Raw genomic sequence first — 19,584 nt, 5'->3', positions numbered from 1 at the left:
CAATCATTAAACTCTTAATGACTGACAACAAATTCCTGACATCTCTATTTAGCTGGCAAAATGCCTTCACTCACTCATCTGACCCGACAGCAAACCTGTGTGTGGGGGTACAGCACCAGAAACACCCACAGGAGAGTGTACCATGGTCTATAGAGCATCTCTCAAGCTCTCCACCTGAACCTGGGCTCCGCTGCCCCCAGGAAGCAGCAGCCCAGCGCCCCACCCATGAAGGAAGGAATAAAAGTGAGTGCAGACCCTAACCGGTTTGGCTCAGTGGATAGAGCGATGGCCTGTGGACTGAAGGGTCCCAGGTTCGATTCCGGTCAAGGGCATGTACCTTGGTTTCGGGCACATCCCCAGTAGGAGGTGTGCAGGAGGTAGCTGATCGATGTTTCTCTCTCATCAATGTTTCTAACTCTCCATAAAAAAATCAACAAAATATATTTAATAAAAAAAAAAGTGAGTGCAGGACAAGGAAGCTGACCTCAGCACCCAGACCAGCTGGTCTACCATTAGTGGCTCTTCGCCATCTGTACAGCTCCCAGCCCAAAACTTCAGCCCATTCCCCAGTCATTTCCAAAGAGTACGACTAAGATTTCTTCTGTCTAGGTACCCTGAATTTTGTTGGAATTAAAATTTGTTTTTAAGTGTCCTCTGTTAGAATAACTAAGTTAAAGGTCATTAAGGTTGACACTGAATAAAACACGTTCCTACCTAACCAGTTTGGCTTAGTGGATAGAGCATAGGCCTGCAGACTGAAGGGTCCCGGGTTCGATTCCGGTCAAGGGCATATACCTTGGTTGCGGGCACATCCCCAGTAGGAGGTGTGCAGGAGGCAGCTGATCGATGTTTCTAACACTCTATCCCTCTCCCTTCCTGTCTGTAAAAAATCAATAAAAAAAACTGTAACAAACAACAAAAACCCACGTTTCTAATCTAAATGTCCCTTACAGTTTAAAGTTTCAAATTTCATAGATTTAAACCCCACTATTATTTCAGTAATTATTTTTGCACATTGTGTCCACTCAGTGCAAAGGCTTCGGGGAGCTGACTGCAACAGAACACATACGGTCCAGAACCCTCCAGAGTTGAGTCAACCCATTGCCAGAAATGGTGAAGACGGAAAGAGACTTAAGAATGTTCCAACCTCTGTAGCATTGCTCTGAACACTGTAAACAAGAAACATCTTTGTTCTTATGTGATGTTACAGCTCAGTATTTATTCACAGTAGGGAGAAAGGGGAATGGTGTGTGGAGGGAAGAATCTGGAAAGGAAGAAAATGAAAGAAAACACTAAGTCACAAACAAGACAAATGGGTAGTTAATAAGGCTCACAAGTAATCTTACAATGAGTGCATGGATTACAGGTGGTCTTTTTGTAACCACAAGGTCTCCAGGCACCCTGCTGCTTGCTACTCAAGTGACCACCCAAGGAGAAAATGGTAGCAGACTGTGTGAATTCCTAGCAGGGCCTGGGTGGAGGATAGGAGCTGTGAACCTTTGGCCTGTAGGAGAAATACAAGGATGAGGTTTGGATCAGGTGGCCTGAGGAGAGAGCGCAGCATGGGAAGAGGCCGTGGACCAAACTGTGGAGCGTCCTAGCAGTTAATGCAATAGGACATGAGCCTAGAAGGAAGGAGAGAAGGAAAAGTAGAAGAAAAGAGACAGATTTTTACTTTGTGTCCCAGCTGCCTTAGGGAAGGACACATTTCAAAATAGGTGAGGGCCCTGTTAAATGCTGCTGAGAAGTCAAAGTAATAGAACTGAAAATATACTTTGGACTTAGCATCATGGAGGTCCTAGTGCTCCGACATTTTCAACTACCAGCAGGCACTAAGGTCGACATATAAAGGGCTCTGGTGGGTGAAAACAGAATGTCGATCACTTCCCACCTGGTGACTTTCCAGTCAGTTCTAGATCCTCAGATCAGGGTCTCCAGAGCAGGGTGCAGGTAAAACAACCCACCAGAACACGAGGACTAGCAGCACTTTTATTCCTTTATTATCTCACTTTTTGATGTGTCTTATTTTATTTTATTTTTATTATTTTTAAAATATTTTATTGATTTTTTACAGAGAGGAAGGGAGAGAGATAGAGAGTCAGAAACATCGATGAGAGAGAAACATCGATCAGCCGCCTCCTGCACATCCCCTACTGGGGATGTGCCCACAACCCAGGTACATGCCCTTGACCGGAATCGAACCTGGGACCTTTCAGTCCGCAGGCCGACGCTCTATCCACTGAGCCAAACCGGTTTCGGCGATGTGTCTTATTTTAGTAACTAGTACACAATTTAGTAATTAGAAAAATGAGTGTATTTATATGTGTACAGATACATACATACATACATACATGTGTGTTGTGTGTATGTGCACACTTGTGTGCACACACTCCTTATATACAAACTTGGGAGAGTATGCTCAAAAGTTGTTTTCTCCCTGGAGTGTGGAGGTAACTGCTCCAGTCTCCCCACTTCTGAGCCCCAAAGAGAGGACAGGATGACATCAGTGCTCTTGACCTTAAGCTCTTTTGAATTTATACATTTCAGAACGTGGGGTCATTCTAACTCAAATCTTATAATTGAGGGGGACACCTTTCTACCTGGGTACCTTGCATAAGTAAAAACACTCCTACCTGCCCAGGGAAGAGGCCACTGAAACAACTGGCAGTGATGACACGACACAGCAGTGAAATCCAGGAGGCCTCCACCAGAGTATCATGCACAAATGTTACCTCAAACTGCCATCTCTTAGTCCCCCAAAATGCTCTTCAGGTCACCCAAAGACACCAAACATGCACTACCTCAGCAGGAACTGGAAACACCCACTGTCCTCTCAGGCTTACTGAGGTGGCTCCCGTACACCAAGAGCCCATCCTCTATGACAGACAGACAACTAGGGTCCTTCAGATACTGCCCCACCAGAGTGGCCACAGTCGGCTAACATGGTTACACCTCACACAGATGCAGAATGGATTTCATTACTTACTTGAAATTCATTTTCATTCTGAGCTTGTTCGGATCCCTCCTTATTACAGGACCTCTATGAATGAGAAAAAGTAAACACTTCCGGTGAGATGGGGAACAATCAGCAGACGCTAACTTTGCAACCACCAGAACAGCCATGGGTAACAAAACATCACAGATTTTTAAAGAGTGTTTCTCAGTCCACTGATGTCTAAACTGCACCACCAGTGTCCAGCACTAGTACCAACACCCGAAGAAGCGCTTCATTTCTTTACAGGAAAGGGATGTGCTGTTGAGACCAAGCAGCTGTGATTCTCAATCACTCTGGTGTACCACTTCACAATTTCATTGCTGGAGGAAAGGCAACAGAGGGCGCTCTTCCAAAGAGGCCTTCCATAGACACATGGTCAAGCTGAGTCTGCCCTATTTAGCCAGGTGGCTCTTTACCTGGAGAAAGGCCTTCTTTCGGCAAGAACAGGGAGCACACACATGCCTGTGCAAGTGTGGTCAGCACAGAACTCACAGTTCAGAAGAAAGCCCTGTGCAGGCAGGTGACCTGGCACAGAAACTGTGCGGATGAGCCTGCCAACTTGGTACTTTCGGACTAACTCTGCTTGTTCCTCTCGTTATAAATTTGTCCTCCACCAAGAAGAGGTTTGTGCAAATAAAGTCTCTAAACTCATTTCACATATTAACATATAAAGGGATATTTTCACATCACTTTCCGCAATGAAATTGCAAATGACTGGTAACCAGGATTCTAGCAATAACAACAACTAGATAATGAACCACCATCTTCCACTCTGGCTACATTCTTTCTTCATGGCCCGGACCATTTCTTCTCAAAGCAACCCCCACCCCAAGTGCTTTAAAACCTTCCTACTATCTTCTAGCCAGGGCCTGGGGAAGCAAGTCAGAAACTTAAGTGTCACGTCAAAAGTCTATACTCAAATATTGCCTCTAAAAATATATTGTTAAAATTAAACTAAAGTCTGCTTATGTCAGGCACAGAAGGAAGCCCATAAAGGAAGCTCTTTAAAAAGTTAAGGTAAAAGATTCTTGAACACCCCATGAAAAACATACCTTTCCATTCCACAGCTTTATCAAAAACACCTGTACCAAGGGCAGAAAGTGTGGACAGGAAAAAAATGCCACGTTAAGCAACACCAGCTACTCTAGCACCATTCAAAAAACCTAGGGATTTAAAGCAACAATCCCATCCGTCATACACAGAAGCAACATTCCACAGACGTTTTAACATGTTTTGTATAAACAGTATATGTTCTAGCTTACTGAACATAAAACTAAACAAAATAAATATTCATGTGCATGAAGCTATCTGCAAACACCTGCACTTACATATACTCGATAGTGTATTTACCATACAGTTAAGCACATTTTGTACAAAGTAAGAAAATACAAATGGGATATAAAACGTTTTGTGTAATTTGCATCTCTCTGATGAAAAGGTGGTACAGGTTAAATCCCGTTACAATGAAAATACTATTTCAGAAATAATTTTTGACCTCTGCTGATGGCTAGGTGTATGATGTGATAAATCTTAGGAGGGAGTAATTAGGTATCATGAAAGCTTTAATCTAAAATACTCTCATGATTATGCTGTTACCTTAGACTTGGTCTCCTCTCCCCAGCAGCCTACAAGGTACTTATGAATATGGACTCCATCTTTGATTTACATCTTTCCCAAAAGCACCAAGTAAATCTTGGTGCTTAAACACTTTTTGGATGGCATGAATAAATGAAGTTTACTCTGGCACCATGAAGTTCAAGGTGGCTAGCTCAAGGTGCAACCTAGGGTGATGAGCTGACAGTTATGGCAAACTCACATCCATGATTCCAGCAGTGGGAACACTGGCTACAGTGTTAATTGGAACACTGAATGGGGCGGAAATGTCCCCAAAACATTATATTCTTTTGCTTTTTCTCCCCAAGGAAAGTTAAGCGTAAAAGAAGTTCTATTATCTGATATAGCTGATACTTTGTAGGGAAAGCTTCAAGACAAATAAGGAACTTGGATATCTTACTGAAATTTGTTGTAACTGGATTTGACCTGTACAGAGTTCTAAATGACTATGGTTATTCCTAGGCTGTTATTACTCAAACTGTATCTTCTTAGAGAGATACAGTTAATGGGTTATTAAGTCAACAGAAGTCCCTTTTCCTTGTCTAATGGTGCTCTCAAAAGCAAGTGACTTCATCCAAAGTTAGAATTGGTTTAGTTCCCAAGGCCATGACTTTTGAACATATTAGCAACCATTAAGTGAAAATAACTTACCCACCCTGCCCACCCCAGTCCACCCCCAAATGCATGCATTACTTCTGCCATAAGAGCACCATCATGAAGGTAAGATGGACTTCTGCTATAGTCAACCTTCGGTTCTGTTTCCTCAGTACAGAATGCTCAGGTTCCCTCAAACCTGGGAATGAATCCAGGAAACCTCAAAACAAGAAGATATTCATGAAAAGGTGAGAGAAGAGGCCTCCTCCTGAGTTAAGCCAAGAAGAGAGATTTACACTGCCAAAAGGTCAGAGACACTTCTGTCCTGGAAGACAGTAAGTAAAATATATCTTGGAATCTGTGGGATTTTACTTCAGAGGAACAAGTTTATCTGAAGAAGATATCAAATATATTGTAAAAAATTTAACATGACTTCAAATTTTTTGCCAGCCTGCACATTCATAAAAATTAGCTTTCACAGCTATAAAAAAAAAAAGCTGAAAATTTTTATATTTATTAAAAATTTGAACACTGACTGGTTATTTAATATCAAATAATTACTAAGATTTTTTTAATGTGAACATTATTCTGATCTTTTTAAAAATCACCTTAGATACAGACTGAAACATTCATGGAAGAAATAGTATGGTGTCTGGAATTTCCTTCAGAGTAACCCTGGAGAATGAATGTGGGCAAAGAGGAAAGAAGACTGGTCAGAAGGAAAGATATATGTTGGGCACTTGGGTTTCATTATATTCTTCTAGTCTATTTTTGCTACATCTGAAATTTTCCATAATAAAATGTTTATAAAAGAAACAATGAAATTTTAAGACTTAAGAAGTCCTAATGCATCAAATAGACACCTAATTTTATGAATATACTAAAAACCACTGAATTGTACACTTTAAATGGGATAAAGATGTTACTATAAAAAAAGAAGACACCCAGCGATAATTAAAAATGTACTGCCACTGGCTTCCTTCCATCTTCCTCATTCTTTTCTTCCTATTTTTGTTTTCAGAGAATCTATTCATTATAATCCATGTATTCATTAGACTGCGATGTAGGAAATAAAAGACTAAAGTGGTAGCAATAATAATAAAGAGGTATGGTTTACATTTTGCTTTAATATTATAGAAGATTTTAAAAGCTGAAAGAGATTTTGATTGGCCAAGAATATTTAAATTTAAAACCCAAATTCCTAAAATTCTAAATTCTAAGATGAGAGGATAAAGGACTTTCACTTTTTTTTGGGGGGGGGGTTGTTTTGTTAAGCCTCACTCGAGGATATTTTTCCATTGATTTTTAGAGAGAGTGGAAGTGAGGGGCAGAGACAGAGAGAGAAAAACATCAATGTGAGAGAGACACATTGATTGATTGCCTCCCGCACATGCCCCAACCAGGGTCGGGGATCAAACCTGCAACTGAGGTATGTGCCTTGACCAGAAATTGAACCTGGGACCCTTAAATCCACAGGCTGACACTCTATCCACTGAGCCAAATCAGCTAGGGCAGGACTTCCATTTTTTACTTTACATACTTCCATACCTCAAAAAGTGTTTAAAAGTATATGTTACTTTTATAATAAATATATTTGGTTCAAGGTTTCCAATGTTGCTTTTTCTGACAAAATCACATTTAAAAGGCTTTTGAATTTTAAAGACGACCATGAAAAAAGTAAATGTTCATATTACAGGTTATTAGTTTTCAAAATGTTCTATTTAGTGATTTGCAGAGATAAAAATCCATTGGTAATAAAACATCTTTAGGAGCTGGGATAAGAAAATACCACTTGATTGAATTGTCATATATAATTTTAGTGTTCAAAAATGTCCTACTTTAAGTTACTTAATGTTTCACAATCTAATCAGTTTATTTCTTTAAATCTGTTTAAGCCATTGGGCAAGACTAGCTCTTATCAGGGGCCAGTTCTTAATAAAAGGTTCCTCTAATGATGAGGGAATCAGCTTTATGACTAGACTACTTTAATACAACCACAACATTTGTGAGACTAAACCAAGCAGCACTTGCTTTTCCCCAGAGTCTGTGTATGTGTGTCTATAAATAAATTAGTCCCAGTGGCATGAAGTGGCATACAGCTATCCAAATGTCATTTGTACTACCTGAAACATTTATCTTCAAAATATCTTTAAAGATCCAATACTGCTGAGCGGCTGGCGGGGCAGGCTGGGAGAAGTGATGAGTCAGCTACAAAGAAGGACATGTCATCAATAGTGTAATAAACCCAAAATGCTACCTAAGAAATCAAATCATCATCAATTATAGATAATGTCATAAGGAGGTAGCCACTATGTTAAATACAATGGTGGCTACAGAGATTTTTTTAGATACAAATAAAAGTGTTTTTATAGAAACATGAAGGACATTCTCTTCTTCCCAACAGCTCGTCCCCATCAAAAAATAACTAAATGGACTGTCTCTTTCAAAGACTGTCGCAATATGATAAAGTAGTTGGTTGTGGCCTTTAAAAATGCTTTGGACCCCTAGCCAGTTTGGCTCAGTGGATAGAGCATCGGCCTGCGGACTGAAAGGTCCCAGCTTTGATTTCAGTCAAGGGCACATGCCCAGGTTGTGGGCTCGATTCCCAGTAGGGGGGGCTTGCAGGAGGCAGCCGATCAATGATTCTCTCTGATGTTTCTCTCTCTCCTTCTCCTCTCTGAAATCAATAAAAATATATTTTTTAAAAAGTGCTTTGGAATCCAGAAATGAGTGAATAAGAAAGAATAATCCAAATGTTAGCTAGACTCAACCTCTAGGGCATCTAAGATGTGGTCCAGGAAAATCCTCTCTCTCCACTGACCTGGGATTACACTTGAGAGCTGAGTCCTGACCCACACCCAGTCTCTCATATTCATCCTGACAATAACAGCTGTTCATCCTCTTCTGAATGCTCAGTAACACTGGACCTGGAATGACATGGGCTTCTTTACTGTGCAGCCTGCAGCTCTGAAGACTTCTAAGATTCACCCTGGTTTCTGACCACACTCAATTCTCCAGGAGAGAACAGATTCTCAGCACAGGGATGGCACCTGTCACCATGCCTATTAATGATGGGACTGGATTCCTCTCTGCTGAGCTGGGGTGGAAAAAGCTTGAGAATCTTAACTCCGCAGAAGGTACAGCAGTCACGCAGCTGTTTCCATTACAATTCTGCAGCACGCTTTCTTCTTAATGTTACCATGGACCCTAACCTTACTTCTCCAGGATTTCTAGGAGTTTTTCACTGTAATTATATTTTTGATGTAAATTATTGCTTTTATGGTTTCTTACAGCATTTCCTGAAAATATTTTACAGAACATATTTAAATGTTAGATGACAATGCCATGATTTAAAATAGAATCTATGTGATTATTTAATGAGCACATATGAATTATGAGAATTTAGACAGACAAGTAAGTTCTAATATTTTGCGGTAGTCTCTAGAGTATCTTCAATGATCCCAAGGAACATTCTTTGGAATTTTGTAAAATTGGGTGACTTGATGAACATCACAGGAGACTAGAACTTCTACGGACTAAGCCAATAAAGATAGGTGAGCAGCTCTTGGTAAAGAGGCTCCTTTCAGGACCTTCCCAAAATGTATGTCTGCCCCAGGGTAATCAGCTGCCCCAGGATTCCTGAGGCATCGGAGGTGAAAGTACCTTCGGCATAAACAGCCCAAGGGTTGACGTGGAAGCAACCTGTTTCCAGGGAGAGAGAGTGCCCTGGCTCCTCAGGCCTGTGTATGCTTCCACACCGGATCAGCATTGCTGAGCTTGAGAAAGCTACCAGGGACCCACCAAAGGCAGGAAAAAGGATACTAGCTGATCAGACAAGGAAGAAAGTTTGTTTCCAACTCTGACCAAAACCTCAATACAATGCTGGAAGTGATATGAAGGAAGAAGGTTAACACTTCAATTGATTTCTCAGGTTGAGGCCCATAAATTTCTAAAATAACTGAATGTCTGTCATTTTCTACTGAGGAAACAGAAGAAGGGGATCTGATTTACCTAGGACAAAAACAAAGCAAAACCCCTCAAAAAACAAAAAGTGGAATATTCAATATATAATATTCTGACATCTTAATCACTGAACCTCTTTAAACACAGCACAAACTGTAGCTGGTGCTACTTAACAAAAGCATTACAACTTTCTTTTTAAAAAGCATTTCTTGAAACCAAGAACTAAAAGAAGGAAATTAAAGCTGTAGAGAATGCTCCGACTTCAGAGGACTCATACTATACCGTGAATCGTGTCTGTCACCTGGAAACCAGAGTGCTCCAGGCACGATCGCATGGACAAGCCTGCAGCAGAGAACACATGCACATACAGCTAAAGTGGTACATTACCCCCAATGCCCTCATGCCACCCAACACAAAGACATTCCTTCCCAAGAGGGGTGGGCTGCGGTCACATCATCGTTCCAGGGGCCAGAAATCTGTATTGGTTTCATGCTATAAATCTCAAACACAATTTAAGACCAACAAGACAAAGACACTTTGTATATGTCAAAATTAGACACAGTTGTGTGTGGTTTATTTAGTTATCAAAAGAAGGCACCAAAGCAGGTATGGAAGGACTACAGATCGTAATTTGGTGACTATCTTTGTCGAGTTGTAGCTAAAAGAAATACTAGGTGGACCAAATGGGAATACAAAAGTAGAAAAGTTTGATTTCTGAGAGGGAAGTTTGACTACCTTAGATACAGATATAATTACGAGCATACTCAAAGTACAGTGGAATTTGTTATTTTAAAGCAGAATAAACAACACAACTTAAACTCATGATAACCTAATATAATGAGAAAAATATATAGAATTCAGAATATTCAGTTACCAGGGACATGGCTTTCAGTCACTTGGGACAAAGTGGGGCTCTTTGTGAAGGGGCCTCAGTCATACTGTCTGCACAGTAAAGGTGACCTTAGTTGCAAAGAGAAATGTCCATTTCTCAGGAGCCAATAGTTTACTAATAACTATCTCTGGGCTGTTCTATATTTTATTGTGGGTTAATTTTTAATTAAACTGGGGTTAAGAGGAAACCAGGAAGAGCACATTTTGTTTTCTGCATTTAAAAAAGACCATGTACCAAATTTTAATCTTCTGAATCACTAACACATATCTGCGTTGTGCCTTGATGCCTTTAATTGTATTATGGTTAGTACTCAAACAAGCACTAATATTAGCCTTCTAGTACTCAAAAAAACAAAACATTTCCCAGACAACACTCGAGAGATCTTTGATGTATATTATAAACATCCATGCCTGTGAGACCGTACAAAAATGGTGAGGCCAAATCTCTCTATTCATGCACAGGAGGGATTGGCTCAACAGTCACTGTTCTGACAGAGGAAGGGACAAAGCAATCCTCTGAGACTTCCGCCAACTGGCACAGGTTACACTGAGTGAACAATACGTACTGACATTTGTGTCTTCCACAATTCATGATAAATAAGCAAACTGGTTATTTGTAATCAGCCAAACTTGCTTCTTTGAAAAGGCTGCTACTGGACGCTGCAGAGCTCATGTTCCTTCCCAGTATCAGAAAGGAAAAAAATCAAGTTACATTTATAGCTAATTTTATCATGTCAAGCTCTTTTCTAGCAATGACATTTCTTACCACAATGGCAAAAGTTAAACTAGTACTTCTTCTCAAAACTCCTATTAAACCCAAAACAGAACAAAAAACTCCTATTAAACCATCCTACTTTAAGGTAGGGGCAATTTTATAGTTGAATTCAGTTTTCATCGACTACACAGCGAATGTAAATAACTTCCTCTGCATTAAAATTAAAATTAATATTAGAGCTAGTCTGTGAAATAGACACTAAATTATATTGACATGTTATATTTTAAGATCACACCAATATTTTTGTTTAATAATTTTCTATAAATAATATTGTACAGCTGTTTTTCAAAGCTGTGTTTCTTTTATTTATATTCTCGAATGGACACATTCTTTCCCTTGTCTAACACAGGACTTTTAATAAGCCCCACTTAAGGGACACAAATCCTAAATAAGGCCTCCAGGACACAATTAGGAAGTCTGCTTATAGCTCATCTTATATAAAATTAAGGGACAAAAACTGGGCCTTAGACCAATTGGAAGGTTTTACCTTGGCTTTCTGCTACTTAACCCTTAGTGAACTGCACCAAACAGGAGCCATTTCCCTGCCACTATGGAAATAAAGGAAGTTAGACATCTCACAACACCAAGGTAAGGAAAAACAAAAAAGTTGAGAAATATCTCATTATTTCAAACCAAGTCATTTGTAAATGACTATAAATATAAACCAAAGAATTATTTCTATTTAATATTTTATTCTCACAGAGATTAAAAATGTCAAAAGCTTAAAACAAGGAGAAAGGGGGAAAAGGAACACACTAAACTAAACTAGTCTACCATATAATTAAGCAAAACAGCAAAGTATTATGAGAAAATACATATTATGTACAGTCATCAATTAAGATATTTAAAGGAAGGAGCTTATTTTAACCCACCTCAAAAGGATGCTACAACTGTATTTATATAGCCGATTTAGTTTATACCAATTATATTTCTATAAATGCACAATCATGTGTAGAGATGTGTGTTCTTTCATCTAACATAAAGTAAAAAAGGCAAGTATAATATTTGCACTGTACTACATTTAACTCTGCCTTCAGCTATATATCTTAATGCCAATCCTGACAAGTTACTGTCAATTTTGGCAATTTTGTTGTTTCGGGAACAAAAGTGTCATTGTAGATTGTAAATATCTCTCCTTCCCTTATAGGCCAGATTCAAAGAGTTGATAAGATATCAGAAAATTTTTAACTGAGTTGAAAATATTTGGAAAAGAATTTACATTCATGGTAAAAACCCTGACAGTATTGTGAAAGCTCAGCTTTTAAAGCACATGACAACTGCTGCCTGGCTCGCCTCTTTCTGGTCCTCAGTCTACCTCTCCTTTTCTTCTCTCTTACCGTGGTCTTGTCTGGGAGTCCCTGCATTTCCCCTCCTAGTGTTGTCAAAAGTAGTCTTAATGTCTGAAAGTCTAACTGGCAACAAGTGCCCCTGATAAATCCTGAAGAACCTGGGGACCAAAAATATTTAAATTTGAAGCTGTAGGTTTCATAGTTTTACTAGGTTCAAACTTCAATTTCTAAAAAAAAGGATACTTGAACTAAGGACTCAATCGAATAATTATGCTGAAAATAGGTTCCCACCTATGAGGCAAAGAAACAGTTTTTCCCCCCAAGAAAAATGAGTTTATTGTCTAGTAAGTAAGTCTATCATGAGACAGTCAACACTGGCTTATTACCCACCCTGTCAGCTACTCGTTTCCTTTTGTACCCAACATGCTCCAGGCATAGTTTCCAGCTGTCATCAGTAGATGTAGTTTCAGAAATGGAAACTAAACTTGTCTAATAGAAACTAAATGTAGAGTATCCCCCTACCAATTAGAACTGTATGTAAAATATATTCCATTCTATTAGTTTGGTAAGAGTTAATTCCATGTTAAGTGGCTTCAATTATTCTGCTATTTATTTTCAGAGTTACCCAATAGTCTATTTTTCCCCTTAAAAACAAATAGGAACATAGAATTCTGTTAAAACAAATTCTATTTCCAGACATTTCTATTGTACTTAAGTACTTACTATAAGGTAATAATTCTAGGCTGCTAAACAATTTAAAAGGACAACATACTAACTACTGAGAGTGAATCTGTTAGGGAAAGTCACAGGCTGTGTTGTAGCTGGCTCTTACTAAGTGACCTCCCAGTAAGGCAGCATGTTCTAGAGCTGTGCTGTCTGATGCAGTAGCAACCAGCTACATGTGACTACTTCCATTTAAGTTAATTAACATTAAATACAATTTAAAAGTTCATTTCTTGGCTGTACTTGCCACATTTTAAGCATTAAATTAGCCACACGCAGCTGATGACCAGCATCCTGGACAACACAGATCCAGAGCATCTGCCTCACCTCCATCATCACATCTCTGCTCTAGACAGAGCACAGGGCCTGCCACCTCGCTTAGTCTAGCATCTAGAGGAGTGCGGAATGCATATTTATTTATTTTAATTATTCTTTTTATTGGTTTGGGAGAAAAACAGCACTTTGTTGTTCCACTTACTTATGCATTCATTGGTTGCTTCTTGTATGTGCCCTGACCAGCGATCAAACCCATACCTTGTTGTTTCGGGATGATGCTCCAACCAACTGAGCTAGCCTGCCAGGGTCTAGGAGTACACATTTAAAACATTCCTATTTAAATTATAAATATAAATGAAAGCCTCATAAATCAGATTTAAACAATAGTCTTCTATCACATGCAATTCTAATAGCTGGTTATTAAAGTGTTTTTAAAACTATTGCTTAAATCAAAGCACACAAAAACAAACAGAAATGGGGTTTGTTACAGAATGGAAAAGTCCTCAAATATAGTGGCTAAAGACTGACTTTATTAAAAGGGCCGAAAGGACATCAATTGGGTATTTCAAAAACTGTGATTTGAAACTGCAACTTGATTAGATTAAAAAAACAAACTGCATGGCAAACACAAAAATCTTTTCTGCTTGTGCATTGTCAGGGTCAAGGTCAGCTGCAATTCAGCTGTATATACCTAACTGTAAATGGCCTCAGATTTCCTCAGCAAAGTGCACACAATCTCACAGCAGACTAACTTGTTTCCAACTCTTTCAGATCCTAACCACTTTCACAGCTTGTCAGGGTCAAGGAAAAATTATCCAGTGAAAAGATTCAGTCAAATTATGACAAATTTTTAATGAATTAACATATAGAGTACCAATCTTAAGTATTAATATTTCTAAACATAATCGAATTATCATAGACATGGACATAACCTGCTTTTTAGATTGAGCTGAGACTAGTGTTTTAAAAATTAAGTCAGAAAACTATTCTCCATTTTATAAAGATAAAAAATGGGCCCTTCCAAAGAGGATTTAAATGAGTATCAAAATTCTACCACAGAAATACATCCACCAAACATTTGTCTATGTGGTCAGTAAAATGGTCAACTCACCGTATTAAAAATAGTTTTACAAACCCAGACATTTGGGATATCCTATAATAGATTAAGACAATTCAACAAATAAGGTACTTTAATTAAAATTAGATTCAATTATTTAAGTAATACGAAAATTAGGAAAGATTGTAAATCTAACAAATTTAAAGTTTTAAAGAAATCTCCAAGGAGGCAGTTAATAAATTCTACTTCCCTGAGGTCAACTCTGTCCACTGGGACCACCCTGTAAAGCCTGTGATCATGCTATAAAAACACCTTCTCCACATCAGAAGTTCACAACCTAAGTCTGAGCTGAAAACCCCGAGCATCATCAGGCACTCTTTAAGATTTAACCAACATTATACTTCCTGTGGACAATATTCCTAAAGCTAGGAATGTTTGCACTAGTTTCCTAATAAATAATAAGTAAAAACAGGAATTCACTTAGAATAGAAACAAAATCCAAGTTGTACAGCCCAATTAAAATAAAAGTAATATATTTAAATAGCTTTAGTAACACCACTAAAACATTTAAAATCTCTTCCCAGGATGTTTAGGAAAGACAATTAAAACTGTTAACAGGTCCCTCCCGTCCCTAAGTAGCCCAGGAACTCACCATCTTTAAAATCGCACCATACAGCCGTAGGAGCACTTTCCGAGGCTCGTCACCAACGGTGGCCACAGTGTCGGGTAAGGAGCACAGGAACAGCATGTTACTGAGGCCACCTCTGTGAGAAATAGGAGGATGGTAAATACCTGTATTCTGAAGGTCAACTAAGTCACTCTCCTTGGATAACTACGATGGATGGGAAGTGAGGACCCCACAAGCATTGTTCTAAGTCTTCATTCATTCTCTCACGATACTTGCAACATAAATGACTAACTCCACAATTTTCAGATCAATTCCATGATTCAAAACTAGAGGCCTGGTGCACGAATTTGTGCACCAGTGGGGTCCCTTGGCTCGGCCTGTGGGATCAGGCCAAAACTGGCTCTCTGACATCCCGAGAGGTCCCAGATTGCAATAGGGCACAGGCCAGGCTGAGGGACCCCACAGCCACACAATGGGGGCCAGGGAGAGACGTGGGAGGTTGGCCAGATGGGGAGGGACCACAGGAGGGCTCCAGGACGTGAACGGCCTGTCTTGCCCAGTCCTAATTGGCCAGACTCCAGCGGCAAGCTAACCTTACGATCAGAACGTCTGCCCCTTGGTGGTCAGTGCATGTCATAGCGAGCGGTTGAGCGGCCTTAGTGTATCATTAGCATATTACACTTTGGTTGAACGGACGAAATTAGGCTTTTATTATATAGGATAGGCAAACCCTTCCCAGCCAATGGGGGCTCACTGGTTGAGTGTCAACCTATGAACCAGGAGGTCATGGTTCAATTCCCAGTCAGAGCACATGACCGGGCTATGGGCTAGATTCCCAGTACAGGGGGTAGTCCATTGATGATTTTTCTCTCATCACTGATTTTTCTCTCTCTCCTCTCTCTCCCTTCTTCTCTGGAAAAACAAAAACAAAAAACAACAACGAAAAAAAACAGGTAAATCCCCCAATCTGTCCTTCTAGAGTAGCACTGGGGGAGAGGTTTTTTTTAATCACACGTGTGCCCCACACATGGCACTGGCCTCTGGAGAATGACAAGGACCAGGAGTACTCTCTCCAGCACTGGCAATGGGGGAATCCCAGATGCAGTCCTTCAACCCCACATTCTTTTATGATTCCAAACCTCCATTATAGCAGATTCCATTTCCTCCAGAACTTTCCATTTGAAGTACAGTTCCAAGATCTACCTCTTCCATGCCCATGTCAGTAAAGATTTCTCAACCAATTTTTTAAAAAATATATTTCATTGATTTTTCAGAGAGAGGAAGGGAGAGGGATAGAGAGCCAGAAACATCAATGAGAGAGAAACATCGATCAGCCACCCCCCGCAAACCCCCCACTGGGGATGCGCCCACAACCAAGGCACATGCCCCTGACTGGAACCGAACCCGGGACCCTTCAGTCTGCAGGCCAACGCTCCATCCACTGAGCCAAACCGGTCAGAGCTCTCAACCAATTTTGACTAACAAGCCTTTTCAAAAAACCTGCAACATTAAGTAATTCTTGGAGCATTCAGAGGAAATGCAAGATCTCATTACCCTAACCCTTCCATTTTGACTAGTGAAGACAAGAAACAAGTTACAGAGGTCATTCAAACAGGAAGGAATAGCCTTGAGGACAAATCACCTGCCTGGGTTGGAAATGACTGGGTATAGAAGAAGGCTAGCTAATGCAGAGATTGGAGTTAAACTGCAGAATAAAAAACAGTGTACAATCAGGAATTACAGGCAAGAGGCACCTCACCTCTACTAACTTCAGAGCCACTAAATCCTAACTAGTCAATAAATCTTGAGTAATCTATATATATAAAAGCCTAAGTGACCATTACACAACCGAACAACCAGAACAACCAGTCAACCAGTTGCTATGACGCTCAACACAGGAGCTGCCCCCTGGTGGTCAGTGTGCTCCCACAGCCAAACTCCCACAGCCCCTCCCTCCCCGCCGGGTTGGCCAGCCCCCTAATAGGCCTCGATCACCAGGCAGGCCGAGGGACCCCACCAGTGCACAAATATGTGCACCAGGCTCTAGTTATTACATAAGCACAGCACTCTGCTAGAAGCTAGGGTAATACAAAACCAAAATAGGATCGGGTCCCTGCCCTCAAGAAATGTCCACTCTGATGAAGAAAGCAGACATAAAACTATAAGACAGAGTTCAAAATCAGGGGACAGTGTTTGCAACTATGTGCTTCAGCACATCCTGAGCCTGTCAGATGCATCCATATTGAATGACAGTATATAACCAACTTTTGTACAAAAAGTTACCAGCAAATCAAACCACAGCTTTCTAGAATAACATCCCCAGTCAGGGAGCCACTATTCCTTGTTCCATCCATGAACAGTCCAGCCTAGTCAAAATATGATGCTAAAATACAAAGCTAATCTAAATCACCACATGCCCAATTATGTAGGGATTTGTGAGCATACAATGACAAGCACTGTCAAGGAATACAAAGCAGCCCTCGCCGATTTGGCTCAGTGGATAGAGCACTGGCCTGCAAACTGAAAGGTCTCGGGTTCGATTCCGGTCAAGGGCATATGCCTGGGTTGCAGGCTCAATCCCCAGTGCGGGGCGTGCGGGAGTCAGCCAATCAATGATTCTCTATCATCAATGATGTTTCCATATCTCTCTCCTCCTCCCTTCCTCTCTAAAATCAATAAAAAATAAAAGAAATACAAAGCAAGAGAGAACACTTCAACTTGTGTAGGCAGGAAAGAAAACAGGAATTTTTTTTTGTCTGGAGGTTATTAATGTTGCTACATCGACATCAGTCTAACAACTCTGACAATTCTGCTCCTGTGGCAGATATTCACCTCTCTTTCCTTGCTAGAACCCAGGTTTATTCAACAGGGAAGTGCCCTGTATCAAAACTATACTTAGCAGATACTTTTACAGCTAGGTGGGCCCATGCTACCAAGTGTTGGCAAATAAAACGTAAAAGGCTGTATTTGTGTGACTTCTGGGAAATCAACATAAGACAAGTTCCCACTTTGCCCTCTCTCTTCCCCACCTTCCCCCCTAATAAACAAGAAAATGATGGTGTGTCAATTGCTGAGCTATTGTCTCTGAGCTCCAAACCCATCTGTGTTTTCTGCTATGATGCCGGATTGGGACTGTACCAGTTCCAGATCTCTGTGATCAGATGCTCCCCATTGGGTATGGGCAGTGGGGCCCTGTGGCACTGGAGGGGCCTGGAAGGCAAGAGGGAGAAGGTGTGTTGCTTCCTGTTCCTGTTGGCAATGCAGTAGCAACACGTCAGCCCAGCCATGGCAGCTGTCCCACAACCAGCCCCAGAACACCCTCTCAGAGGTACCAGCTCAGAGGTCTGGGCTCTGGCTCCACAGGGACACTTCTCAAGTTGAGATACCAGCAATACTTAAGCAGTGCCCTCTCCTCGGAGGCTGTATCCTAATTCTGTGGGGCCCTCCTCAGAACTTACAGGTTGTGATAACTCTGACCTCTTCCCTTTTGGTTCTCCAAGGCCCGGAGTGGGGCTGCTTCATACAATTAATTATTTTAATCACTTCTGCCTTTTTGGTTCCCTCCACACCTGTCCATCCAATTCCCTATATTAAGTTCTCTATGTCAAAGTACCTAGTATTATTCCAGTTTTTTTGCAAGAGCCTGACTGGCACATATGGCCAGAGCTTTCGCAGCTCCTTAGATTATGAGAATAAGGGCCACATCCTAGGAATGGCAGAGCAGTTAGCTGGAAGGAGCCTGCATCCCCATCTAGCCTGTGGAGCTTCCAGACTGGCCTGGCCTGGTGACTTCTGGAGCTCTAACACAGAGGAAAATACATTTCTATGTGGTTTAAGCTACTGTTACTCTGGAGTTTTCTGTTATAAGTACTAACTGATAAAGCCTATCACCACATCCACTAACTTGAGTTCTTCCAATCTGGAAACTCCTCCTTCTCTGCTATCTAAAAACTACTTACCATTTAAGACCAAGTTCAAAGTCCAACCTCCACAAGAAGCTTTTGTCATCTTCCCTGCTAGCTCCTTGAAGGCCAGGGTAATGTCTACCTTCAATTCTTAAGGCCCAATGGCCTCCAAATTGTGGATGCTCAATAACTATTTCCCAGAAATGACAACGAACAGCAGCACTCTTGTCCCACTAAGTCTCTCTTCTCCAAACTCCTCCGTTATGTTTGAAAACTGCTTATACTGATCTCTAATGATTGGGAAATTAGTCTTAGCTCCCTAATTAGACTGTAAGCTCCCATCTTCCTGTGGATGGCATCGTGCTAGGAGAAGGACCTCAGGCTTCAGAACCAGGGAGCCTGGCATTCAAATCCCACTTCTGCCACTTATTAGCTGTGCAATCTTGGGCACATCACTACTAGTAAACCTCTCAAATTCACTCCTTTATAAAAGAGTAGGACTTCATTAGTCACTATAAGGGCTCAGAATCATGAAGTATTTGACAAGGATTGACTCGTTTCATCCTCCCAACAATCCTACAGGTGGACACTGGTATCACCCCATTTTATAGATAAGAAAATTGAGGAACACAGCAAGAAAGGAAGTGACTAAGACAGGATTCAAACGCAGGTGTATGGCGCCAGGGTCCTTGCTTTTAACTCTGATGCCACAAGACCCAAGAAACAAAGCTAAACATGGTAACAGGTACAAGTGGACACCAAGAGCCTTACATCAAGACTAAACTGTACAAACCTGCACAAAACAAATGTCTTCATTTCCTACAGCTGCTGTAACATATGACCGAAAACTTGTGGCTTAAAACAGCGAATTTAC

General features: G+C 40.6%; 1 protein-coding gene across 6 annotated transcripts in view; it reads right to left on the bottom strand.

Moving 5' to 3' along the window:
- Nucleotides 1-15,176, bottom strand: part of CHKA (choline kinase alpha) — a 30,894-nt gene extending 15,718 nt beyond the window's left edge. Inside the window, exons 1-3 of one of the 6 annotated variants that reach the window (XM_014467817.2) lie at nucleotides 14,830-14,944; nucleotides 9,449-9,508; nucleotides 2,987-3,040 (exon numbers count right to left, since the gene is read on the bottom strand). Coding sequence is in view for 4 of the 6 variants with exons in the window: in XM_023743825.1 (XP_023599593.1) it covers nucleotides 2,987-3,040; nucleotides 14,830-14,925 (150 nt within the window). In the remaining 2 variants the exon portion in view is untranslated. Of the gene's footprint in view, nucleotides 1-1,147; nucleotides 1,265-2,986; nucleotides 3,041-7,326; nucleotides 7,351-9,448; nucleotides 9,509-14,829 lie in introns of those variants that run through there. The other 5 variants (XM_023743827.1, XR_002826180.1, XM_023743825.1 and 2 more) reach the window with 5 other exon arrangements.
- Nucleotides 15,177-19,584: the final 4,408 nt, after the last annotated feature.

This window comes from Myotis lucifugus, unplaced genomic scaffold (assembly GCF_000147115.1).
Source record: "Myotis lucifugus unplaced genomic scaffold, Myoluc2.0 scaffold_415, whole genome shotgun sequence".
In the NCBI taxonomy this organism is placed as follows: Eukaryota; Metazoa; Chordata; class Mammalia; order Chiroptera; family Vespertilionidae; genus Myotis; species Myotis lucifugus.
Note: the sequence above shows the minus strand (reverse complement) of the source record. Positions and strands in the feature narration are given on the sequence as shown.